A 27,821-nucleotide genomic window follows, 5' to 3' on the forward strand; every position below is an offset into this window, starting at 1 on the left:
ACTCATCTGTTTAGGACTTTATCCTCTGCTCCTTTCCAGTTATTAATTTTTTCCCCCTTAACTGTAACAGCATTTCCACCATCACAGACGTTTTGGATTTGACAGGTTGCTGAGCTAAACAGTCATCCTGGAACACGTGAGTGATACTGCAGTTGCAGGTGGGCGTGTGGACGTGCGGTCTGAGTCTCCCCGCAGTGAGTGCCGTTCACTGTGAGATCTCCACTTGCTCTCCAGGACGCTCCTGGTTTTGCAGCACAGTCACCCTCCTGGGCCGTGGTCGTCTTCTGAGCCATGACTGCTGTTCTCTCTCACATCCTGGAAATATACCTTTTCATGAAGATGACCAAATCCAAGAATGCCAAGCTTTGGTGAATAAGATACCCTTACTAGTTAAAAGGAAAGTGCTTTGAAGTTGTCTGAATATTCCAAAGACTGCGTCTGATTACCTCCCAATAAGCATATGATTCAGATCAACCAGTGAAGAGAAAATGGATAAAAAGTCTAAACGACAAAACATGTTTAAAGGAAACACAAATCAAAAATGAAATAGTACCGTGGACTCAAATCCAAAGGCATAGATTGAACTTCATTGGTAAATTCTTACTTAATTGTGTCTCTCCTGTTAACGAGAGAACATTATTACGATACCAAAGAAAGAGCCTGGGAATCAGGACAGACGCATTTACTGAGTTGTAGACATAAATTCCTCTTCTCTTACTGATTCCATAAATCAAGATGTCATATTAGAGGTCATGCTGCAGAAGAATTTTGTTTGACTGGTGTGAAGTTTCTAACTCCTCAGAATTTGCACACATTTGAGTGGGGCCTGACAGCAAGCACCATCAGTATCCACAGGAAATCCATTCCCGTTGGCCATTCTGCAGACACCAGTTCATTCAGCCCTGAATATATATATATATATATATATATATATATACACAGGACATTCATAAAGCACTTCCGAGAATGTGCCATAAGTTCCTGTTTAAGAACTGGTATCTCCATGCCAATGACAATTCATAGAGGATTCTGTTTTAAAAAACCCAACGTTCTCCAAAGTGTTTTGATTTTAAGGATTCACTGGCATGCTGTCTGAATCACTGAATAACATACATTAAATGCCATGAATCTGTGTCATGTCAGTTCATATGGTTAGCGTTCATGCTTGGCTTTGGAAACATTTCCAATGATTGCACCATTAAGAATGTAAGGTGTTTGGAGATAGAATGTTTTATACAGCTCTTCTTTACCTGCGAGCCTCGGTTAAGACTGAACGATGTGACAGGGTGTGTAATTGCTCTTCAGTAAACTTTTTACTTTATTTATAGATTCATAGAAAAGTCGTGACAATGGCACATGGAATTCCCATACACCCCATGCCCAGTGTCCCCTGCTGTTAACATCTTACATTAGCGTGGTGCATCTGTCACACGTATCGATACATTGTAACTGACTCTTGACCAGCACAGGTTTGAACTATGCAGATCCACTTACATGTAGATTTTTGCCAATAAAAACTGTAAACGTGTTTTCTCATCCTTAGGATTTTCTTAACATTTTCTTTTCTCTAGCTTACTTTATTGTGAGAATAGAGTATATAATACATATAACATACAAAACATGTGTTAATCAACTGTTTATGTTATCGATCAACAGTAGGCTATTAGTAGTTGAGTTTTTGGGGAGTGAAAAGTTACATGTGGATTTCTGAGTGTGTGCAGGGCGGCGCCCCCAACTCCCACACTCTTCAGTTGTCAGCTGGATTCTTCACTAAAGTCCCTACTGTTCATATTTCCGTAGTTTTTCCTGATCTCCCTTTTTTCTGTTCCAGGATACCACATTACATTTGCCTGTAGACTGTAATGTATATTTTTGACACAGATAAAACTATGCATTTCATGTGTCGTTTCATTATAATCAGCCACACTTAAATTTTTGTTTTATATTAAATGTTTCCCTCTTTTTAAACATCAAAAAATTAATAAGGAGCTTATATATCACCACTACCCTCTGATGCTGCCAAAGACCCAGTAGCTTCACCTTGTCACTTGGGTGTGTTTTCACAGTGAAAATCACCTGTGTCCAGTGGGAACAGTCAGGTAGCTGTGTCGTGCATGCGATGCTCTTGATTGACAAGTGGCATACCTGTTAGCATTTTACCAAAATGAAGGACGTGCAATTTGCCTGGAGTCATGTTTTCATTTCCAGAAGAAAAATACTTAAGTCCTGAGGTGTTGGGACAGACGAGTCTCCTCTCAGAATGTCTCCTCTCATAGGACTCAAGAGGCAACGTGGCCTTTCTGTCACTCTTGCAGCCATATCCAGACCACTGACAAGGACAGGGCCATGCCTCAGTAAGCTTGTCAGCTGGTGCGGCAGAGGGTGTGGCAGAGGGTGCCGCTCCTACAGAAAACCAGGTGGGCTTTGATGTCAACGGCTGCTCAGGAGCACACGTAGGAGATGTTGCTAGGCACTGGGACCATGGCCAGTGACCTGAACTGGGCTGGCAGGAATCACAAGGCAGGTCATGGGGTCGTGGGCAGGTCCTCTGCAGTGGGCATGTGGACCTGCTGGGTCTCTCCGCCATGAGCACCTGTCTCCTCCTATTGTTCTGTCTTTGGGCCAACAATCCTGGTTGCTCTGGCATCCTCAAGGGGTCCTCTCCCCACCCTTTAGCAGCTCTGGACTCTTGCAAATGTTCTCCACATCCTGTTTGACTCGTGGGACCATATCCGTCCCCCAGTTTGGGCAGTGGTCTGGCCAGTGCAGGTTGAGCCAGCTGAGGTCCATGCTTGTCAATCACAGGGCAGCATGCTCCTCTCCAGCCTTCTCTTTTCTTTTTGCCACTACAGGCCATGAATTTTTAAAAACCTAATCGAATAAAAAGTAAAATCGATACTTGTTTGAAAGACCACATATTATATAAAATGTCCAAAATAGGTAAATCCATAGAGACAGAAAGCAGATTAGTGGTTTCCAGAGGCTGGGATTGGGGAGGCGGGTGACTGCTAATGGGAACAAGGATTTTGGGGGGGGATGATGAAATGTCCTGGAATTTCATAGCAGTGATGGTTGCACAACATTGAGAATATACTAAAAACCGCTAGATTGTATGTTTTAAAATGGTGAATTTTATGGTGTGTGAGATATAATTCACACACCATAAAAAAAAAATTGGTGCTTGTTCACTGTAGAGACATTTAAAAGAGAAATAAAAGACGAAATTTAAACTACCTGTAATTCCGGAAAACTAATATAGTAACATTTTGTTGTGCGTGTGGCAGTTTTTGTTGTTGTTCTTTTTGTTTTGTGTTTGTTTTATTTTTTCTTTGGGTTATTCTTAAGCCTTTTGAGGCCCAGGAGGGCCCTACTGGGGTCTGCTGAGGACATCGTCAGGAAGCTGCTGTGTCCTCAGTGAGGACAGTCATTCTGCGCCTAAACTTTGTGTAGTGTGGGGAATGACATTCTAAAATTTCGAAATATAAATGGTGTCCTCACTTCTCAGCAAGTGATAACAGAGTCAAATTTTGTTACAACTCAAGGCGTGGAGTGTAAGGGTCTGGGTGACTGGACGTCCGGAATTTGTATCCACCTTTCCACATCCAAGCCCCAAAGTTCGTGGGGCGCGTTGTCAGCCCGACAGACCTCTTGACACCTTACCCATTTTTCCAGATACATGGATGATATACTCTTCTGCTCAGATACTGAAAATAAATTTTACGTGGGGTAGCACACAAGGCTGAAAGAAACAGAAAATCAAACGTAGTGTATGTGCTGAGCAATGCAGCATGTTCAGTGAACCCAGCGATGCGATGGCCGCAGGCACTTTGCAGGCATGGGGGGGATTGCATCTGGTGAGGAGTAGAAGCAGCACGGGGACCACCTCTGTCTCAGCTCCTGCAGGGAGTGTCCATGCTGAAGAAGCCTCCACTTCTGTTTTGGAAGCTGACTGCAAAGAGCTCAGATCGTTTCCATGGTGGGATTGGGCTAGTGGAGCTTATTTTTCTGCAGGGTGTATATTTATTTGACTGTTTCACACCATTTGTCAATTTCTAAGCAGTTAATAAATTTTACGCCTCTTCCCGATGTGTGTATATAGTACAAGTGTGTTTGATTTTCATGTGGTCTCCCTACATTTAAACAGTGCTGAGTGATGGTATGCGTAACATTCCAATTTAAATTTTCAAATCCAAACTGAGGTCTTTAATTCTTCAGCAGAAGTCCGCTGACTGCCCCGCATAGCTGTGCTTGCCCCGTTCTGTGGCAGCTGGGCCTGTGTCTAGGTTAACAGCAGGACCATGGCCCATTTAACATACCATTGAGAAAGGTTAAAATATACGCTCCTATAGACCCAGGGGAGACAGCACGATTGCCCTGGGAGAGGCACGTGGTTTGGGGGGAGATTTAGGGAATAAAGACGTTACTTCTGAGAGGTTGGGCAGGGACATTTAATGAACATCTTTCACTTTGGAGAGAGGTGACAGAAGGATGGATGTGAGGAGCCAGGCTCACGCAGGAGCAGGTCCACCCTGCTGGTGGGAGGCGGCTGAGTGCTGAGGGTGCTGCAGGCTGGTGTGGGGACTTTGGCACCCTCGGGTCAGGGGCCGGTGGTGTGGGGAGGGTTTGCGTGCAGACAGGTGTTGTTCAGAGTACTCCTGGTGCCTGCTTCTGTCTGAGCAGTGCTCACACTCCTGTGTTAGACCTCAGCTTTCCCAAGCCGGGCCTCGTCTTAAGAGGTGCCTGACGTGTCTGGGTGGCTCGTTAATTCTTGGCTCTCATCTACTGACCAGGTGGGGTCACCCAATATTGAATTATAAAGGGCCTTTGATAGACTTTTTTTTACATTGTGGTAAATACACGTAACACAAATCTTCCCATTTTCTCCATATTTAAGTGCACAGTTCCACAGCACTGAACACATTCATGTTGTTGTGCAGACATCACCACATCCATCTCCAGGACTTTCTCATCTTCCCAGACCAAAACTCTGCCCCCACCTGCCTCTGGCACTCACCATTCTACTATGTCTATGATTTTGACGACTCCAGGTACCTAATGTGAGTGGAATCACATGCTGTTTATTCTTTTGTGACTGGCTTCTTTCACTTAGCGTAATGTCCTCAAGGTTCATCCCTTTGTAGCATGTGTCAGAATTTCCTTCCTGTTTACTTCCAGGTATTTTGATAGTACCTTGATGTCATAAACCCAGATCCATCTAGAAGACGTGTGCTGGAGTCACCCCTGATGTCACCATTTTTAAGCCCTCTGACCAGTCAGTGGGACGCAGTCAAAGCCAAGGTCCTGGTTAACATCTAAAAGCAAAAAGAGCAGCAAGGGGCTGGCTGGGCTGTGGAGAAGGCCGAGTGGAGCCCCGAGTCAGCCACATCTGCCCCACTCTCCCCCAGGGCTCAGGGACTTGGGACACGTCACTTTGTGAGGTGTTTGAGGCTGAGTGTTCAGTCCAGAGGGAACCACGTCTGTGCTTACCTTGGTGATGGGTGTGTCTGCAGTGGTTGCTCTGCTGACACAGCACGGGCTCTGAGAGGTGGCACTGTGCGTGTCAGGGCAGGGACTGGATTGCCACGTTGTAAAGATGAGTGAATTTCTGTTCTTTACAGTTGTGGGGCAGATACATGTTGGCCGCTGCCAGTAGGTCTGGGGGCAGGGAGGAGAACGGGTTGCTTTAGAAATCCTCCAATTCTTAATGTGTTACCTAATTACCAGGGGCCTCAGTCTGGGGGGCAGCCTGCTGAACCTGGCTGCGGAAGTGTTTGGTTCTGCCAACCAGTGCTTTAGTTCCTTTCTTTCTTTCGCTCTCTCATTCCTTCTCCCTGTCCTTTCTTCCAAAGCATGCAGCTTCATTCACAAGTTTGCTGCAAAGCATTTGCATTGGTTCTACTTGCAATCAGTTTAAAGATCACTTTCATGATTACGTCAAATCAGATACTCCCAAAGTCCTCTAGAAGTCACCATAGCATCTTATACCTCTGTATTTTCTACTGACAGTGGGCAGCTTCGCTAGAATACCATTCTGAGTGTCTTTGCATTAAGAAGCAAATCAGAGACTCCTGAAGAGAAAACTTGGTTAATGTGTGTCCTGTGTTCTTTTTCCCAGGTGAGGTGGAGATTCCAGATCCGAACGACGCTTTGGGACAGCTCGATGGACAGGACAGTCCGATTCCAACTCTGAAAGGTGAACTGGGAAGTACAGGTGCTCTTTTAGTGTCTTCAGAACATGACCTGGAGAGGCTCACAGTAGACTTGCCGCTCCCGGTTGGGGGCACTTGTGGCCCAGTGCTGCCCCCTGTTGGTGGGCCGGGTGGAATGCCCTCCTGAATTCCCAGGGAGTTGAAGGCTGGTTTGGGCTGATCTGAAACTGGCAGCTGGGAGGCGACAGAGCAGGGAGTGGATGGGTGGGCAGAGGTGCCTGGCAGGGGAGAAAGGGCCCTAGGGTGCTCAGTGGGCCTGGGTGGAGCCTTGGGAGCTAAACTCCTGTCTTGGCCACCAAGCAGCTTGGTGACAGGCATCTGTCCTGTAGGTTTACTCTTCTCTGTGTAATAGCCCAGAAATGGGTGAGCACCTCAGGCAGGTGGGCAGCCTCTGCACACTGGTGGCTGGGGAACAGGTCTCTCTGCCTTGCTGCCACAGCCGTTCCCAGAGGCGTGCCAGCAGAGCAGGCTCTCGGGGCACACTTCACAGGCATAGTGGATTGGTAGAGTTGATAGAACAAGTTTCCCTTAGACGCAGGCCAGTCACTTGAGGAAGCGATGCCCTTCTCTAATTCATGCACTGTCACCATGTGCACTCATGTGCTGTGCAACGACATCATGGTCAACGATGGACCACACATGTGATGGTGGTCTTGTAAGACTATAACAAAGCTGAAAAATCCTCATCACCTGGTGACATCATAGCTATTTAAAAAGTTTTTTACTTTTTAAATAAAAAATGGATAAATAAATAGATAATAATAATAATAGAAAAAAGCTTATAGAAGAAGGATATAAAAAAAGAAAGTATTTTGTACAGCTGTTCAATGTGTTTATGTTTTAAGCTAAGTGTTATCACAAAAGAATCAAAAAGTTTAAAAGTTTGTAAAGTAAAAATGTTATAGTAAGCTAACATTAATTTATTATTGAAGAAAGAAGATTTTTTTTTGTAAATTTGGTGTGGCTTAAGTATGCAGTGTCTGTAAAGTCCACAGCAGCGCATGGTCATGTCCTGGGCCTTCTCACTTGCTCACCTCTCACTCACTGACTCACCAGAGCAAATGCCAGTCCTGCAAACTCCCTTCATGCTAAGTGCCCAATACAGATGCACCACTTTCAATCTTTTATACCATGTTTTTACGGTACCTTTTCTATGTTTAGATATATTTAGTTTTGCAATATACAATATTCAGTACAGTAACAAGCTATACAGGTTGATAGCCTATGAGCACAGCCTCTACCACATAGCCGAGGTGCATAGTAGGCTACACTATCTAGGTTTGTGTAAGTAACTCTGTGATGTTTGCACAATGATGAAATTGCCCAATGACACATTTCTCAGAACATATCCCCATTGTTTAGTGACACATACCTATTTATAGATTGCCTTAGTCAGCTTGGGCTGCTATAAAGTATCAGACTGGGTGGCTGAAACAACATTTATTGTCTCAGTTCAGGAGGCTGGGAAGTCCAAGATCAAGGTGCCAGCCTGGAGAGGGCTCTCTTCCTGGCTTGCAGATGGCCACCTTCTCACTGTGTCCTCACATGGTTTGGACAGAGGGAGAGTTCTGTTTGATTCCTCTTCTTACAAGTTCACAAATCCCATCATGGGGCTCCATCCTCCTGGCCTAATCTAAACTTCATCACCTCCCAAAGGCCCCACCTGCAAACACCATCGTACTGGGGGTTAGGGCTTCAACATACAGATCTGGGGGGGACACAAAAGTTTCAGTTCAGAGCCACCAACTGTCAAAACAGCCACGTTACTTCTGTTCAATCTGTAGACGAGCTCTGAGATCTAGAGCAGCTTCTTAGTTTCTCTTTCCCCTCAGAGGTGTGTTCGCCTCCAAGCATCCAAGGCCATGGTCTCCTGATGCTTAACGACTCACACCCGCCCGTCTCAGCCTCTGTGCCTCGACTGCTCTTTTATGTCCTGAAAGGGCTTCCTGGTGTCACACGGGCTGCTAGAGTGTCCTTCTCGCCTCACAGTGAGTGTGTCATTTGCGTAGAGGTCATTTGTTTTAAATCCAGAGCGGTGAGCTCTGCTCCCATGCATGCTAGAGGTGGGGCTGGCGCCTAGTCTGTGGAGGCTTCTGTGAGAGGACTTTGTCCTCAAGAGGGTGTTAAATGTAGTAAACACACATGACCCTCAAGCTGCACGGAAGGGGGTTGCTATTTATCAGGAGAGGGAGGCCCTGTCTTGCCAGGCAGGGTCTGCACACCATCCACATGAGCTTTGCTGGAGTTCATGCGGCCCAGGCATAAGGTGTGCTCTGAAAGCTTGGTCAGCACGCTGAGCCTTGGAAACACATTTCCATAGCAAGAAGATAGTTTTCGATGGTGAAATTTTCAACTCATTCCTCAAAAGTCTGACAGTCCACAGTGCAGATGCTTCACAGATACTTGCAGATCACCCCTCTGCAGGAGGCTCTATGAGATTTTGGCACACAGCGGCAGTCAGAGATTGGTCTCTGCCTCGTGGAGTTTGCGGGATTGGAGAGAGTTGGCACCCTAGCGAGAACCGTCAGGTTATTATAAAATTTCAAGTGGTGGTGAGTAGCCCAAAGGAAGAGATCAGGTTGCAGGGAGCTAGAAGAGGAAGAGGCGTCTTGATGTAGGGACACACCACTGTGTGAGATCTGAGGAGTGGACACTGGCCAAGTGAAGATGGGAGAGAAAGGTGTCTAGAGCCTGTGCAAAGGCCCCGAGGCAGACAGGACTTGGTGCCTTGGAGGCTCTGAAGGGAGGTGGCCTGGCTGATGGGCTGAGGGTAGTGGGATCAGAGGTCAGCAGAAGCTAAACCTATGCTGCTCAATGTGGCAGCCATCAGCCACATGTGACTCTTTAAATTTAAGGAGTCACATTCAGCTCCCCAGTTGGTTGTGCTTAGTTAGCCACATTTCAGTGTGGCTAGAGTTCCCACGGTGGACAGCACAGATGCAGAACATTCCGGCCTCACAGAAGTTAATGCCGGGCAGCCCTGGGCTACATCACGCACAGCTCTGTAGGTCACAGGAGAAGTTTCTGTTTTATTGTGAGCTGTTGGAGGTGTCTGGCCTGGGAGCTGGTGCGATCTGATGCACTCTGTGGCAAGGTGGCTCTGGCAGCTGTGGAGAACGACTTGGCTGAGGCGCAGAGGGAGCAGTCAGGAGCAGGCAGTCTGGGTGCAGGAGGCAGCCCCGCCACAGCAGTGCTGTAAAATCCAGCGTGCTTGGTCCACAGACTCCACTCTTTCCTTGGGAGGATGTGTTGTAACCCCGCCTTTAGGACAAGGTGCGTACCTCCTTCCTCTTCAGAAGGAGAGTGCAGAGGCTTTCTTGTGGGCCTGGGGCAGGGTCTCTGCAGAGACTCAACAGCAGAGGAAGCAGGGAGCCGAACAGGGCACGGAGTGGGTGGTGGGTGGGAGCTGTCCTCTGAATGGAGTGATTGTAACAGCTCTGTATTTGTGATTCACTTAGGGAGAAGCATTTGCTTATTGAGGTGAAGAACTGACCATTGGCTGAAATTCAGCAGAAATTTTTATTCCCATCCAGCCACAAGCTGCATACATTTATGAGTTGAATTCAGGGCCTGAATGTGAGATTCTTTGACCTGTTTTTCTATTGGAGCAATTTCTCAAGCTTAGAATAGGATGCTTTCCAGTGTGCTCTTTGCATTTGGGATTTGATTGCCTCCTAACGTGTTTTTTCTTGTTAATGTTGTCAACTCACAAGTGATTGGGTTAAAAACCACGTGTGCTTCAGTGCATTTGAGAGGAGTTTTAATCAGAGTTTGGAAGCTTGCCTTAGATCTCTCCAGGGTACAGAAGCACTGATTGCTGAAGAGTAAACCTGTGAAGTGTGTGTGTGTGTGTGTGTGTGTGTGTGTGTGTGTGTGTGTGTGTGTGTGTGTGTGTGTGTGTGTGTGTGTGTGTGTGTGTGTGTGTGTGTGTGTGTGTGTGTGTGTGTGTGTGTGTGTGTGTGCGCGCTCATGAGAGGGTACTGCAAAAAGAAAGCAAAGAACACATATTTCCAGGCCACGATTGTGTGCAGTGGCAGTGTAGTGTAGCATTGTGCAGCAGTCCTGCACCCGGCTCTGCAGAGAGGACAGACCTGGGTAGATGGAGGCCCCCCCACCCCTGGGGCCGGGCCTTGGGCGCTGTGCTGGCCCAGTCTCCAGATGGGAGCAGCCCAGCAGTACAAGGGACAAAAGCCTTGCTTAGCCGACAGCAAGCACCCAGAAGCAGTGGCTGATGCTGGTGGCATTTGTGAATATCACAGTCATGCTCACTGGTGGATCCATCAGCACCCCAGGGGGGCAGGATCCATAGTAAACTGCCTCCCCCGGAGACTTGGGGTGGCCCAGGGCCCCAGTCTTTCCCTTGAGACCTGATTCTCTGGTTCTGTAGTGTGATTTCACTTCCTCTTGGGTTGTGGCTCTTGCACAAAAGGGAACGTTCTACCCTCCCTGTCCTCTTTCCCTGCCGCCCCTCCTCTTACCTGGGGGGATGGAAGGAGTTGGCCTGGCAGCACCAGACTCACGACTCCTGCACTTTTTTTGCTCAGAGAGCTTCTGGTCACTGGTTGGCCACATTCAGCTTAAATTAAATATATGAGGGGATCTTCCAAAAGTTCATGGAAAGATTTGTGTTATCTTTTGATTGTTTTTTGAAGAACTTTTGGAAGTACCCTTGCATAAAGTAATAATAGCTGAATGTACTGTATTAGCTATTTCTTTAATCCAATTACCAATTATGATGCACACACATCTGTAAAATCACTGGCAGGTGCAGTTGGCATATGGGACAGTCTGTCAGTGATATGGCTTTGCCTTGACCTGAGCAAAATAGAATCTGAGAATTAGCTGTAAAAAGAGTTTTTGTTCAGATGCACTGGGCTGGTATTGAACATGTAGCATATAGTTGGTGGTTGGTATTAAAAGAGAGTGATCCCAGAGCAAAAAGCCTTATAGAAGAGAAAATGAACACTGAGGGTGCTGTGATTCACAGATAAAAAGTTTGCCTGAAATTTCCATATGCCAAAGTACTGTCATTGTTCAGACCAAAGGCAACTTTAGGACTCTGGTTATAGCACTGGGTTAATATGTGAGTGGATGTTTAATAGGTGTTTTCTACTACTTGTTGTATTAGACATGCAATGTACATACAAACATACAAACATATATACATAGATATATAGAAATTATTATTATATTACTTACAGAATCTTACCTTTGGCCTGGAAACTATTTGCTCTTTTGTTCCAAGACTATATTTAAAATGCATATGTAATACAGCTCGTGTTTTGTAAAATCAGCACTTTGGAATGTCTGTGGGAAGTGGATTCTTTCTGAAAGCCAGGGCGGGGTGGCGCTGGTCTTGCCTGTACAGGGTCCTCCCGTGTTCTGCCTCAGCCAGAGCAGATGTGGCTAGCTGTGTCTCCCGTCCCAGGAGAAGATCTGCTCATCGTCCACACTAACACAGGGGGGAATTCCTGGTTTCCTCATGTGAGGATATGTTGCAATTAGAAATGATCTCAAGTGGATTCTAAATAGCACGGTAGTGAAACCCACACCTTACTCACCAGGCTGCTCCCTGCTAGGTGTGATATGCCGTGCTGTGGTGCTGAACTGAAATGTCCTTGGAAAGAGAAAACAAGCAATCAGCAGAGCTCCCAGTGCTGACACGGAGACCATGCCTGCTGTTCTCTCTTCCCAATTCATGTAGGTCCTGTGGGTTAATTGACAAATACGTTGTGTGCGTTTTGGTTTGTTCGGGAACTCTTGGCATGCGTGCGCGTGTGTGTGCGTGTGTGTGCACAATGGTTTCTTAGTATATTGTAAAGTGAGGGTCTCCAAGGGAACCAGGTAGAAAGTGTAGATAGGATCCTAATTGCAAGCACAGTCAGCATTGAGTCTGTTAAGTCTGTGACTCAGAACATGGGCTCGGCATCTGGCAGTGCAGTGTGATCCCCCCAGCTGGGTCTACCCTGGCCAGTCATGGAGGCTTTCAAACTCCAATCTCCTCATCTACAGAATGCACACGATCACTGTTAGCTGTTCTGCACACACATCGAGGTGGTAGTTGTGCAGCAGGCACTCAGCTTGCACCTGGCTCTGGAAGGCATTAACATTGTTGTCCAGGAGCTTGCTGTCCCTTTAGAATGGGGCAGTACTCCCTAGGGCAGGCTGTGTCCCAAGTGCCCAGACCCCAGTGTGAGAGGCACTCCGATCACACCGTGAGTCTGGGCTTGGCCAGCTGGCGACCCAGGGTGAAGGATACTGAGGAAAGTATCCCTCCTGCCAGATGGACATAACCTGTCTCCAGAATTCTTTTCTTTTTGACAACAGAAAGAATCAACCTGGAGGTGGGACCGAGGTTTCCCAAATACCCCTGAGGGGACTTGTGGCATAGCAGTCAGGCCGTGCAGAGGGGCGTGGTGGGTCGGGGCACTGCCAGGTGTACCTGGCACTCTCCCTGCAGAGGGAGTGTGCCTCCCTCATCAAGGGTACTGTTGAGGCCTAGAGCAGTAACAATCTAGTGAAGCAAAGAGGACGGTGCTGTAGAAACGTGCAGAGGATCAGGCGTGGGAGGTTTCTGGGAGGACCAAGCCTTCATTTATCCCACAAGTGTTTCCGAAGCCCCCATGCAGGGGATCCTGGGGGTCCTGGACACACACATCAGTGTGCGGTGGTGGTCTTACTGAGTGCCCCCCCAAGCAGACGACGGGGTGGGGAGTAACGCAGAGGCCAGCAGTGACAGGCAGGATGACCTCAGACTGCCAGGTGTTGGGGAAGGTCAGGCTGGGCTGGGACTGGAAAGTGGCGGCTGCCCCTGATACCAGAGGAGAGGGTCTGGGGGTCCCGATAGCTGGCGTCAGCCCACCCCATCCTCCTCCAGGTTCGTGACTCTGCCACAGGAAAGAATTCAAGAGCAGAGTCACAGTAGAAAGTGAGAACAGGTTTAATACGGAGAATAAGAAATACAGGGGAAGTGTGGGCTGGCTCCAGAGACTGAGGGGCAGCCACACCAAGTTTAATACAAAAGTAAGAAATACACACTGAAAGTTTAGTACAAAGTGCAGGCTGCCCAAGAGAGGGAGCAGCATCTTGCTAAAGGTGCGTTTAACACAAAAAGTAAAGTGTACACACCTCACAGGCAAGGTGCTGGCTGGCCCGAGAGAGTGAGCAGCAGCCCGTGCCTGCCTCGGTGCATCTTTACAGTCTGGCTATACGTATTCATGCTGTCTAAAGAATATTCAGCTAACCTTGTCCTGCACAAGCTCAGCTGGTCTCTGTGGAGCATGCACATGGGTCAAGTTCCACCACGTGCACCCAATACACTTGGAATACTCTAGGTGCTCTCTAGTGCCCCAGCGCGAGGTCATTCAAGGGGTAAACTTTTTACTGAGCATGTTTAGCCACTGAGATTGCACAAGTCTGCCTCCTGTGATTTCAGTCTCTATGTGTTGGTAGCTGTAGGCCATTGCAGCTTAGGACTCAGAGGTGGGGCTTGAGGCTTAGGGGAGTGGCCTGAAACCCAATCCCAGGGGCACTGAGCACCTCCTATCTCACTCCAGACAGGGCGATGGGAGGCTGAGCCTGAGCCATGAGAGAAAGCAGGGACAGTGCCAGCAAAGGCCCCACAGAGTCACGGGTGGCCCGAGCTCAGGATGCTGCAGCTGGGAGGTGGGAGAGAGGGGGAGAGAGAGGGAAGCCCGGTTCCTCTGCTCCCAGCTGTCGGGGCCACAGAAGACTGTGAAGCCCAGCCCATGGAGGAGTCTGTGCTCAGACCTGGGTTCCGGTCTGGTGGTTCCTGCATTGTGTAACCAAGGGCTGGAGTGGGGCTGGCTTCCCACATGCCCTTGGGGACCCTCCAGGGCAGCTCCAAAGGTGTTGGGGAGGGAGAGAGGCAGGCGACCACGGAGGAGACCAGAATGAGCTCTGTGTGCATCTTGGAGCATCTCAGCCCAGGGGTCGTCGGCTGGGCTGACTGTGGCCAGCCCTCAGGAAGGTGATCTCTGAGACTGAGCTGTCAGACACAACAGCCCTGAGCCCCCTCATGGTATGAAGCCAGCACCTTCACACACCTCCCTTGGAGCCTCTCCTCAGGCAGAGTGTGGGGCTGGCAGGTCCAGGGCAGCCCCTCCAGCCCCACCCCCCAACTCATTTCAAGTCCCCTGCAGGATCTCAGCAGGGTGTACAGGTAGAGAGCTCTGAGCTCATTTCCGGGGGCACCCGGGGGCTTGCACTGAGTGGTGACCATGTCCACTTTGTCTGAGTATTGTAGGGGGCACATTTTGAGTCTGTGGGCAAAGAGCAGAAGACCCTGGGTGATACAGAGGCTGCATGAAGGCCTCGACTCTTGGATTCCATGGCAAAAACTATGCAGTCCTGCCAGGTCTGTCTGCTCCCAGGAAAACCACAGCCACACAGGGCTATGCAAGCCTTTTCCTAAAAATGTCAATGTCTTTTGGACAGAACGAATATGGGGCTTTTGGGTTCCAAGCCCAGCATCACCCTGCAGGGTGCAGGCGTGTGCAGAGACCCCTGGTCCACAGGGGAGACTGTTTGTCCTGCTGTTGACTGTAAATGTAATGCCATTGGGCTGCCAGGATCCAGACAAATTAAATGCTTGGGAGAAAACCCCAACCACAGATAAGAGATTTTAAAGCATGTGTAGTCAGTTGTTCAGGGCAGAGTTTGGGCCAGGCACGGAGACTTATCTACGCCCATTTGCAACCACCTCGAGTGTGCAGAGACAGACAGCAGCTTCCTGCCATCCGTGGGGCTGGCTTCTGCCTCCAAGTCTTCCTTTTCATTTCTCTTTCTTCCCTAGAGTCTCCCATCAGCCCCTCTGAAGAACTGGAGTGGCGTTGTGACAGCCTGCGCTTTCTCTGTGTGGCGTCACTCCGACTGGCGGCCGTGCCCCTCGTGGCTGGCTGGTCTTATAGGGTGTTGTTCATGCTGCAGGTGACATAGATGGCAGTAATTCTTCCCAACTCACTAGTTTTGGGTCTATACTGCTCTGCTCATCTGTCTGTCTCTATGTCTGCCCCTGGAGGGGGTGTCCCCATGTCCCTGTCCCTGTGTGAGGGTGTGGGTGTCACCCTATCTGTAGGTCTTGGTTTCTGGGGCTGTCTCCTTCCTTCTACAACACTTGCTCTTCAGTCCCTCTCTTCCTCTGCATTAGTTTTTCCTCGGGCCCTCATAATAAAGTACCACAACCCAGGTGCCTTAAAGCAACAGAAATTTATTCTCTCGCAGTTCTCTGGAGCCGAAAAGTCTGAAATTAAGGTGTCAGCAGGCTTGGTTCCTTCCGGGGGCTCCGAGCAGAATCTGTGCCAGCCTCTCTGTGAGCTTCAGTGTTGCTGGCAGCCCTCGGCGTCCCTCGGCCGGTGGCAGCACCACTCCAGTCTCTGCCGCTGTCTTCGCACGGCCATCTTCCCTCGGTGTGTCTGTGTCTAAATTTCCCTGCTCTTACAGGGACACCAGTCATTAGATCAGGGCCCACTCTAACAAGCACGACCTCATCTTAATTTGATCACGTCTGCAATAACCCTATTTCCAAATAAGGCTGCATTCACAGGCTCCCGGGGTTAAGACATGAATATATCTGGTTGGGGGACACAGTTTACCGCACAACGCATTTCTCAGGTCCCTTTACTTTTCCTTTCCCCTCATTTCCCTCAATTTCTGTGATTTCCGTCCTTTCTGATGTTACCCCTCGTTTTCTGCAGCTGGTTCTGTGCGGACCACTAGACAGCCCAGCAGGAAAGCCTGAGAGTGGCCCACGTCTCACGGCCCCTGACTGATTTATCTACCTATAAATATTTTCCTCTGGGAAGAACAGCTTATGTCCTTCCTGTAGCTCTTGGGATCGCCTTTCCCCTGCCCTTGCAGAAAATCTGTCTGTTTCAGTTCCCACCAGTCAAAGCCCTGTGACCTCGTGACCCCGAGCACATAAGCTCTCTGTATCTCCTTCCCAGATGGGTCAGTGTGGCCTGGTAAACAAGCATATTCTCAAACACCGAAATAACCGACCAAGTTGGCGAATATGTGGACGGTCGGTTGAGATGTGGTAATCTTCATTCACTGATCCGACTGTGACTGGGAGGCAGCGTGGGGTCCCCTGGTGAAGGTATTCTCCTGTTGCTGTTGCTGTTGGGGTGCTCTAATGCTTGGCCTCGGCTCCACTGTCCAGAGTTTAGGGGTGCATGGAGAGCTGGCCTGGGCACTGGAGATGAACCCGTAGCATCAGTTGTTAAAGCTGCACCACTGTTAGGAAGGAGAGGCTTTGGGATCAATTAAAAGGGAAGACTTCTGTTCTCTCTAAAACTGTAGAGTGCTGGCTGGGTCCAAGTTATCCACATTCTCAGTTGGCCCTTCCCGGCTCCTGTCAGCCTATTAAATAGTGTCTGGGGAGGTTTGGGGCAGCTCTAAAGGAATTTTTTTGTGAGCTAGGGGAGAAACCACATATTTTCCACATAAGGGAAATGAAGCCAAGAGAGGTTAAATGGCTGTAAATTAAACACTGAAGGAGAAAGGGATATTGTACTTAATCTCCAGAGAGCTTTCTTTCTAGCATTCATTTCAATTCTCCTCCAGAGAATTGATGACAGTAAAAATGCTGGACCAAACCAATTTGGCAACTGTCCCACTTAAATTACACGCACGTACTCAATAAAATATTAGCAAAAGATGTAAGTGCTTATGTGAACTTGCAAGAGGGACGGAGAAGTGCCCGGCAGCCAGGAGTAGAAAGGAAAGAGAGTTATACGTGACGGCTGGGCTGCCACAGCAGAGGGAGTTCGAGGTAGTGCATTATGTTTGCATCCTTGGAGAACAGCCTGATTTTCCTGGGTCCTCAAGAAAAGTGTATCTGAGACAAAGAGTTGGGATTCTGAACGTGTCATGCGGTGATAACATGGGCTTACTGACAGTAAAAAGGGATGTCACCACGTGGCCACAGAACAGATGTGGACATCTCAGTGGGCTCCAGGGTAGAGAGAGCACCAGTGAGACAAGGACACTATGGCAGATGGGCAGCTGCAGAAAGAGCAAATCCTCCAATGCTTTGATGTCACAGTAGCCTCCAGAACATAACTACGACAAAGAGACCACGCAGGAGAAGGAAAATCCTGATTGAGATTAAATGAAATAAATACCTTAAAATTACCACTCATTTCACTTGGAATTGGATGTACTGTTTCCTTTAATCAGGAGAAATAAGGGATTGGGATAAAAATCAACTTTGGTTTTAGGAAAACAAAGTTATTAACATTTCTTGTATCCTAATGTAAGGCCTATGAAATATCATCCCCACAACAGAAACTGTTCCGCTAGGCCCAGGTTCATCGAGAGCCTTGGGTTTCAACTCCAAGCCAGGAGGGAACCCATGAGGTCTCAAGAACTGAGCCCTTTCAGTCGAACTCCTGCATGACGTTGGGAGACCTGAGGAAGAAGGAAGAGCACGTTTTCATGCATTGGCCAGCGAGGTGCAAAGAGAGCTTGTCTCAACCCTGTTTCAAGGTGGGAAACACAGGCTTTCTCATGAGAAGTCAAAGTTGGACCTGCACCTCTGGAAACCAGATTTATATTATCAGAATGTTGTGGGAAATCCCAAGCTAAAAAGTGAACCCAAAAGTTGGCACTACCCGTGGCAGGAACCCAGTTCTTAAGGGATTCCCACAGAAAAACCAGCCCTGCAATGAAAAATTACAAAGCACACTCAGAGAGGTGCAGAATGAGTGGTGAACTCATAAACAGTGAAGCCAGAAGGATTAAAGATAAAGGAGAAAATGGAAACCACATGGAAGAAAAAGCAGTGGTAGATTTGAAGAGGAACCAAACAGTCCTTCCAGAAGTGAAAAATATAGTCCGTGAAATGAGAAATTTGATGGACAGGTTATGGAATAGATGGCACATAGCTGAAGATAAAAAAGGATAGGGAATATGAAAAATAGGTAAAGAGCACAGAGGAATCTTTGTATACAGAAGATAGAATATATCTAGAAGGAGATGTCAAAGGAGAGATAAAGAGGAAGGGAGAAAGACATATATTTCATGAAATATTGATAGAGAATTTTATCGAATTGATAGAAGGCATGAATCTTCAGAGTTGAGGAAGGGCACTGAGACCTGAGAAGACAAAAATAAAAATACATTAACAATTAGTGATAGAAACTTTGGAATGGCAAAAACAAAGGGAAAATATCAAAAGTAGCCTAAGTGGGGGGAAGTTTAGATTACCTACAAAGGAGCAATAAATGTCAGGACTTTCAATTGTCACCACAAAAGCCAGAAGACAATAGTGCAACTGCACATCTAGAGTTCTGTACCCAGCTAAACTATTATTTAAGTGTGGAAGTAACAGACATTTTCAGAGCCAGACTAAGAGTTTTTACCACCGCACTCCTTTATCCAAAGAACGGATATGATTCAGGATGAGCTGAGAAAGACCTAGGAGGAAGGAGGAGTGAGATGCAAGAAGCGTTGGTGGGGAAAGAGTTGCTAAACAAGTCAGCAGGTCTGAATAAATTTTCACAGTAAATTCAACAATAATAGTGACTGCTGGGGGCTTAAAAACAGTGTAACTAAGCACTGGAAATCAGTAACTTAAACTCAAACCTCTCTGTATGCTTGTGTGTGTGCGTGTGTGTGTCTGTGTGTCTATGTGTGTGACTGACAGCATTTAAAAATTCTTGTTGGGAGATTTTGTCAAATTAGATGTGTGTAAAAAAATAGTGAAGCTAGCCACTTAGGTATAACTTTCAAATAGGTAAAGAAGAAAAATGGCGAATAAAGAAAAAAAATCAGTAAAAGACAGAAAAGGACTTACAGTCCAGTTACAAAAAATAAAGAGAGAGAGAGAGATGAAAAAAAGAGAGAAAAGAAGAAAGAATAATTACGAGGCAAAATGTAAACATTTAAAGTAAAACTCAACATTGAAAAAACTTAAAGATTAACACATATACTCATGAACTGACGTAAAATTGTATGACATTTACAAGAGTTATGTCTAATACAGAATCATAAGAAATGATAAAGATATCAAAAAGATATTGAAGATACTAGGCAAAAGTACCCTGGGGTGACTTTATTAATATAAGTCAAAATGGTCTTTTAGACAGAAGTATTACATAGTGATATAAGACCAAATGATGTAATAAACCTGAAGTTGAATGCACCTAGCCACATAGTTTTCAGCACATTAAAGTTACTTGACAGAATTGCTAATACCTATTTGACAAATGCAGGTTCAATGAACACACATCCTGTTGAAACAAGTTTATTAAAAATTGGAACAACAAAATGGACAAGATTGATCTAATGGGCATATGTAAACTCCTGCAATAAACAGTTAGAGAAAACACATTTTTACCTAGCAAATGTGGACATCTACAGGAATAGAACACACTAGGCTGTGGAGCAAATCTTGGTGGCACCAAAGAATCATCATCACATATACCATGTTCTGTGACAACAGTGCAATTAAAGTACACTTTTAATAACTCATAGCTAAAAGAAAAAAAATCATAAGATAAATTATGGAATACTTGGGTCTCACCAACTCTATGAAGATTAAATAAAGTAACTTATTGGATGGCTAAAGAAGAAGTCAAAGGAAAATTTTATGTTTACTACATACATTAGAAAAGAGAGGAAAGGAAACTAACTAATTAACAAAACAACTAGGCGACGTAGATATGAGAGTTATGAATTTTGAAAGCAAAAAGGCTATATTATTGTTATTTGAAGAAGGTGATATCTATGTAGAAAAACAAACTATACAGAAGTTAGAAAAGAGCAACAGACTCGAGATATGAAGTTACAGAAGGGGAGCTCCGATAGCCCACAAACAGTCCAAAATATGCTGAAGCTCTGAGGCATTCTTAAGATGCAAACTAAAGCAGCAGTGCTCTTCTATTTCATGTCCATCAGATCGGCAAACAGGTGAAAGCCCCAAACACCAAATGTTGGCAAACTTGTGGGGAAACACTTTAACTCAGACATTGTTAATGGTGTGCAATGTTTTTCAAGCCCTTTTGAGACCTAGATAAATTAAAGATTTCAGGACCCTATGATCTATCACTCTTGCATCCAGCTGGGTACTTTGGGGATGCTCTTGTATATGTGCAGGACAAGACAGGTGTGCAGAAAGTCATCAAACACAGTACTAGCAAAAATGTAGAAATGACTGATTGTCTCTTGATTGGGAAATGTATAAAGAAATTGTGATTTATTTGTATAGCGGACTATTACACAGTAATTAAACAAACTGCGTAAACGTAGATGACTTTGACTTTGAATAAAAAAGACAACTATCAAACATGATCTTTCAGGGTAAATTTCTAAAAATATAAAATAATACAAATACACATTGGAATGATGCATGCTAGTTCTCTGGAAAGGAAGAAATAAGGCAAGAGGAGGCTTTAGCTGCATTCTAGAATGTTTGTTTTTTGAAAGTTTTCTAAGTCAAATATGGTAAAATGTTAATGTCAAATTTTGATGTGTGCATGGATATCTGTTATATTCATATCTGCATTTTTCTGTATGTTTGCGACACTTCAGATTTAAATTTTTTAAATCAAAAAGAATATAGAATAAAACCATTAGGCAAAGGAAATATGAGAGGTATGAATTTTCAAAGCAAAAAGGCTATATGCTTGTATTTGAAGAAGACAGTATCTATGTAGAAAATCCAGGACCACCTGGAAACTGTTATAACTAAACTCAGTAAAGTGGCAAGATAAAAGAAAAGTATATGTGGTAGACAGAAAAGCAGCCACACCCACAATTGTCCTTGTCCTAATCCCCAGACCCTGTGAAGATATTACCATATATAGCACAGGGACTTTGCAGATAGGATTAGGTTAAGGATTTTGAGATGTGAGATGATCCTGGATTATTTGGGTGGGCCCAATGTAACCACAGAGGTTCTTAGAAAAGGAAGGCAAGAGACCCAGAGTCAGTACCAGTAGACATGACAGTGGGGACAGAAGCCAGAGTGATGCATGGAAGGGGCCACAGCCAAGGAATGAGGGTGGCCCCTAGATGCTGGGCAGGCACCAGAGTCTGCAGAAGGAAGGCAGCCCTGCCCACACCTTGACGTTAGGACCTCCATAACCGTTAGACAGTGAGTTTGTGTTGATTTACGTTACTAAGTTTGTGGTTTTTTATAGCAGCCATAGGAAATTAGTACAATATATTGAAGATTGCTGTCTAATAGTTTTCCTAGAAGCCTTAAACCATTTAGACAGAAATAATAGAAATAAAATCAATTCACAATAGTAAGGAAAACTGTAGAACAGTGTAACTGGAAATCTACCTAAAAAAAAATGTGAAAATCTGTTGAAGAAAATTACAAAGCTTTTCTGAGTAGGTTAGAAGGTCTGAAATAGAGACTTTGGCTGTCCTTTCTCAACATCACCGAGAAGACGGTTTTATGCAAGTAATCTATGTGCAGGTCTTTCTGCCTCAAAGCCCTGTTTTTAAATGCAACTTACTGGGATGATTCTAAATTAAATCTAGAAGAGAAAATTGGCTGTAAAATTGAGAAAGTTTCCCCAAAGACTGACAGTTGTTATTCTTGATGTCAGAATGCACTTCAATCACTATAACTCAGCAGATGTGATGTTGCCATAGAAATGTGCCAGTAGGTGGGGGAGGAGAAACACAAGCAGAGGTGCTTGGACGGGGCGGCCAGGGAGCACTTTCTGGATAGGTGGCATTTTACCAGAGACTTGACCCTTGAGAATTAGCAAAGGTCTGAGGAAGGAGTGTCCTTGGCCAACTGAGAAATGAGGAACCAGCTGGGTATGTTTCAGGGAGAGCAAGGGACTCCCTCCAGCAGGGGAGAAGTGGGGGAAGGTGAGAAACTTCAGGGGCACTGATGCCGTGGGTATAAATTAGTCAGTCTCCACTCTCTGTCCTCCTGATTTCTTCCCAAAGGCTTCGTTTCACTCCACTCTCTAGGGGGAGAGAGATAAATGTACCTAATTGTTGACCTAATTGTTGACCTATGGTTTTGGTCCCATTGAGCTTCCAGCAGAGCGTGATGGTGGCTGACCCCAGGCCCAGGTGGCGGCTCTAGTGCTGTCTGTGGGGAGTCTGCCCTGGCTGTCCCCAGCTGGGCAGGCCTGTCATATGCCATCACGTCATATGCCATTGTGTCAGCACCTTCGCAGGTGCAACTGCCAGCCTGTAGGAGTGTTTTTTTTCAATCCTAGTCTGAGCCTCGTCTGGCCAGAACACAGTGAATAGGTGTGTGGGGATGGGCTGCCCAGATTGCATCCAAGTAACATTGTCAAGTCAGATGAGGTCTTGTGTTCAACAGAGATAGAGATGTGGGGTCCTGTGTGTAGGTGCTTTGGGAATGCAGGTCTCCCATGCTGGCATGTGTGGCTGAGTTGATGAAGAGCACATGTTGGAATGTCATCCTGCCTGATTCAGCCATCCTTTCAGAGGGTTGTCCTTGGCGTTCCAGTTACCTTCCAGCTTTGCATCATCCATGCCAAGTACCTTCTTCTGCGTCAGTGCATTGAAGAAGGGTTGGCTAGCAGAGAATCAAGGCAGAGCCTAATGCTGTTGTTAATAATAATCATAGACAGTAATCTGTGCTGATTGGATTAGTGACTCTGCCACAGACAGGCACCTACCTACCCTCCCTGAGCAGGAAGACGCCCTGCACCTGGAGGTCCACGGCCTTGCCTTGCCTCGCCTCAGCTTCCTCCCCAGCATCTGGGGGCCAGTGGCCGGTCCACAACACTGCTCAGCCCAGGTCCACTAGAAATCCTGTAATTTTCTAATTAAACCAGTAACAACTGGCATATGCCATCGTTCAACTTTATTTAAAGAGAAAGGATCGGGACCAACCAGAAAACAAGCCAAGAGATTCTGAACATGAATGTATTTGTTTTAAAGTCTTTTCAGATTGCTGTTATTTTGGCTATCTGATGTAAGTTCATCTCCTGATGGTTATCTTGGCGAACATTAGTTTTCCTTACTATTATGGAATTTTAGTTTGCATGTTTCTCTTGAGAGAGAACAGTCCTCCAGCCCCCTGACCACTCCACACACGTGCGTGCGCGCACACACACACCCCACATGTACACAGACACGTGCACACACCTCTGTCTCTATTACTTTCTTTTGCCCCAGTGGCCTTGTGTTGCCAGCCGAGAGCTCCTGCCTCTGGTTTCACTGGGCTCCCCACACACCAGGACAGCATGTCCAGCTCCCTTCCTAGGGGCCACTCCAGTGTGTGATCCCTGGACCGCCTCTGCCTGCTCGCGACCTGGGCACAGTAGAGCAAAGCCCTCAGCTCCCCTCCACATTGTCACTTCTGTTCTATTTATAGGCCAGTGACCAGCTTGTTTATGTTATGTCACACATCTTTGTATATTTTATTTATTGTGGCTTTGTGCTTAATCGTGTGGTGGGGGAGGGGGGACTTTCCGAGCATGACCAGACCTGGTTAGAGTTAGTGTTTGGGAAGACTGATTTCTCATTATTTTCAGATTCCCTATTTTTGAGTTCATCTAATGGCTAAAATATATTTGTAACCCCCAGATCAACACGCATGGTAACTTTATGATCCTTCATGGGCAGAAAGACATGCCCCCAAATTTGAGTCACTCAACACGTGTGAAAATTTTGAGTCATTCAGCCCAGATAAGGTTGAGCAAGGCTACGCTCAGCTTCCTACTTTCAGCTCTTATACTGTGAACAAGTGTCCTTTTCTTGATCTGTTTAGTGCCGTGCTTTTTGAATTTTTGTGCTTTTTGTTGGTAATTTTGATGTTTCTAAGGGCCCCCAGGCATAGTGCTGAAGTGCTACCTGGTGTCCCTAAGGGCAAGAAGGCTGCGGTGCATCAGACATGAGTTACAGTGCTGTTGTTGGCCATGAGTTCAATGAGAAGAATCAACAGAAACACACATAAAACAAGTTATGTGTTAATTCATGGACAAAAATGTGACCAGAGGCTCACAGGAGCCTAATGCTGTCTTTTCTCCAGGAGCAATGGCTCATATTTGCTAGTTCAGGGTTCACTGCGACATTCTAGACTGTAATTACTACAAATAGAGTGGACGGTACATATAGTCGCCCTACGGTATGCATGGGGGTTTGGTTCCAGGTCCTCCCACAGAAGCCAAAATCTGCAGATGCTCAAGCTCCTGATATAAAATGGTGGAGTATTTGCATATAGCCTACACATATCCTCCTGATACTTTAAATCATCTCTAGATTGCTTATAATACCTAATACAATGTCAATAGTTGTTATGCTCTATTTTTATTTGTATTACTTTTTATGTTGTTATTTTTATTTTTATTTTATTCTTTGAACATTTTCAATCTGCATTTGGTTGAGTCTGCTGATGCAGAGCCTACAGGTTCAGAGGGTTGGCTCTATGAGGAAATCAAACACTGCCCTCAGACTGGTTCATGAAGGAGCCCCAGGCCACCCTTCCTTCCATCCCTCACTGACCTTTGCTCTTTTGTGACCTCTCTCCTTGGCAGGTTACTTTCTGAATTTTCTGGAGCCAGTAAACAATATCACCATTGTCCAAGGCCAGACAGCAATTCTGCACTGCAAGGTGGCAGGAAACCCGCCCCCCAACGTGCGGTGGCTGAAGAATGACGCCCCGGTCGTACAGGAGCCACGGCGAATCATCATCCGGAAAACAGAATATGGTTCTCGACTGAGAATCCAAGACCTGGACACGACAGACACTGGCTACTACCAGTGTGTGGCCACCAATGGCGTGAAGACCATCACTGCCACCGGGGTCCTGTTTGTGCGGCTCGGTGAGTCAGGACAGCTGAGGTGTGTCAGTTCACAGATAGAAACGTTCACAGCCACCAAGCACGAGAATGATTTGCCATTTGAAACTAAGCACACTCCAATCAACATGACAGGAAATCAATAAAACCATTCCCCAAGGCCTTTCCCATTGTGCTCGAAACCCTGGCTTAACCTGTTACCCATTAGCTAGCAATAAAAGAAAATAGACACAGATAGAGTGGTCTGCAAACCTGAAGTGCAGAAAATAATCCCAGACGCACCAGGTGAGCTGGGACGTTTAGCAGAAAGGCCGCATTTAGGAGGTGAGGTGTCTGTGGGGGAGGCTGGCCACACCACAGGATGGCCAGGCATGGTCTGTAAAACTGCATGCACCTGTCCACCCTACAGAAACCTGGCCCAGCTCAGGGGGGAGGTGGGGAGCAGGCACTTGTCCCACTAGGGAAGGCCTGCCACCCAAGCTCTACACCATGCTCTCATAACTAGCAAAACAGATTTTGTGTATCAGGATTAGATAAGAAGAGAGAGAAAGGACAGGGAAAACTCCGAAAATATCTCTAAAAGTATTGTCACAAACAGAAAGCACCTGACCCTCTTTTCATGGTTTCCAGCATCGCTGGCATCTGGTCATGGGCAGCAGCAGAGTCTGAGATCTGAGAACTGCCAGCCACCACCCAGCCTGGACCCCAGACATGCTTGCTGTTGGCTGGATGTGAAGAAAGTTGTATTTGAAATCATGAAGAATTAATAATTTGTCTCTTTGTTTTGTCTTTTTAGGTCCGACACACAGCCCAAATCATAACTTTCAGTAAGTACCTGTTTTCCTCAAGCCATTTTTTTTTTATGCTCTGTGGGTTTCTGTTGTATGAAAACCCAGGTTTTAAATCCTGCAACCTCATATCTTTGCTGAACTTGCTGGAAGTTAGCTGGACTTCACACAGCGATGGCAAAATATGCTTGTTTGGAGCTGGGAAACATTTATATTTTCCACATTTAATGGAAGGAAAAAATGTCATGAAAACAGAAGTTGTTAATTTCTTTCAGCAACTGTGACCCTATTGGGGGCATATGAAGGGAGTATAAACATACGGGCCAGAGTGCCAGCGTCCCCAGGAAGGATCCTGGCTCACAGGACATTTGGAGACAGGGAGATAGTTCTCCCTCTGGGATTCCAGCACCCTCAATCTGCTCTTTATAAATTTGTGCCCACGGAGCCTCAGGGACTGGCGGGTTTCAAACCCACCTCACAATGAGGAGACTGAGGCTCACGCGTGCTTGGCGAGCTGCCGACAGAATCTGCCGTGCACTCAGCCTCTCTCTCCCCAGCACAGCTTCGTTCCACCGCAGCCCTGGAGGTTCTCTCTGCCAGCGTGTACATGGAGAGTCACTCAGGTCATGCCTCTGTTGATGAGCAGTGACTACCGGAGTCCCCTTCATCTCCTACACAAACATGTTGGAGAGCAATTTCTTCACTTTCAGGTGTTCTGAGCAATGGCAGAAACACCACGTACTCGATAGCTGCACAGTGCTCACTAATTTCTATTTCCCTGGCGCGCCGTAAGCATTATCCGTGGGGGCAGTGCTACAGTGCCCTGCGGGTGAGTGGGGCAGGGCCCATCCCGGTGGACATCAGCAGCCTACTTGTAGAACGTAGACTTTTGGGAACATTCTGTGCTAAGCAGTAGAGCTCATTATAATCAATCATAATAATCATTCATGATAATCATTTATACCTAGAATGAGGGAAGGAGAAGCACATTTATGGAGCTCTGGGAAAGGTATAAGTCATTTCACAAGTTGAATTAGGGAAAGAAGGCAGAGCAAGATGGCCAACTGGAATTGTCTGGCATCCCATCCCACCAAAAAAGGGACCAAAATAATAAATAACTATGTTTTGACTGGGATGACTGAAGAAGTATGCTGCAGAGCAGCAAGGAGTGACGAAATCCCTGTGGAGCACGGAAGACCAGGATAGAGAGCAGAGCCAGGCATCGTGCCTGTGCCACACTGTCTCCCTGCAGAGGCCTGCTCAGAATCAGGCAAGACTTCTCCTTACAGACAGAAGTTAAGCTGGAAAACCCTGGCTGCTTTCACTGCCACCACAAACACCAGCAATCCCTGCCACAGGAGAGTCCCCCAGTCCTCACAGGCCCCAAACCTGATTTGGAGAGTAGCTGGGAATCTGTGCAGCTGCACAGCCTCATAGCAGAAGCCCCGATAGAGCAGCTCTTGCCCTCCCATCCTGAGTGGCTTCAGCATGGTGCCACCTTGAAACCAAACCCACTGCTACAGTGCATGCTGCCCTGGGGGCCAGTGGAAACTAACCCCCTCCATCCTGAGGCCCCACCTTCTTTCTACCACGTTCACACAGGTGCCTGCAGGACCATGACCCGGGCTTCCTGGAGCCTAGGCCAGACAGAAAGACCAAGACCCCAGCATCCGAACTCACATGGCAACTCCCCACACCAGGAGAAGGAGCTGACCTGCCCAGTGGGGAAGCTGCCAATCAGTGGCCGGTCTACCACATTCACCTGCACCCGCCCTGCATGGCCCAATGGCCCACTGAGCCCACAGGTGCCAGTCCAGCAGTAGCTCCACCTCCCCCAGTGGCCCTCCACAGGGCTGCAAGACCTTGCTGCAGCTCTGCACGCCTGCTCCCTGCCCGAGAGCAGATGGGGCAGTGGCTCCGCCTCCCCCATGCAGGCCTCCAGAGAGCTGCTGGGCCCTGCTGCACACATGCACACCTATTCCCTGCACAACAATGGATTGGGCAACAGATCCACTTCCCCCCAGCAAGTGTCTACAGAGCTGCACAGCCCTGCGACA

At 46.8% G+C, this 27,821-nt stretch overlaps 1 protein-coding gene across 1 annotated transcript in view; it reads left to right on the forward strand.

Annotated features, from left to right (window-relative positions):
* Positions 1-27,821, forward strand: part of ROR2 (receptor tyrosine kinase like orphan receptor 2) — a 217,906-nt gene that overhangs the window by 158,877 nt on the left and 31,208 nt on the right. Inside the window, exons 2-4 of the mRNA XM_063101180.1 lie at positions 6,116-6,193; positions 24,713-25,000; positions 25,773-25,803. Coding sequence (XP_062957250.1) covers positions 6,116-6,193; positions 24,713-25,000; positions 25,773-25,803 — 397 coding nt within the window. The remainder of the gene's footprint in view (positions 1-6,115; positions 6,194-24,712; positions 25,001-25,772; positions 25,804-27,821) is intronic.

This window comes from Cynocephalus volans, chromosome 6, assembly GCF_027409185.1.
Source record: "Cynocephalus volans isolate mCynVol1 chromosome 6, mCynVol1.pri, whole genome shotgun sequence".
Lineage (NCBI taxonomy): Eukaryota > Metazoa > Chordata > Mammalia > Dermoptera > Cynocephalidae > Cynocephalus > Cynocephalus volans.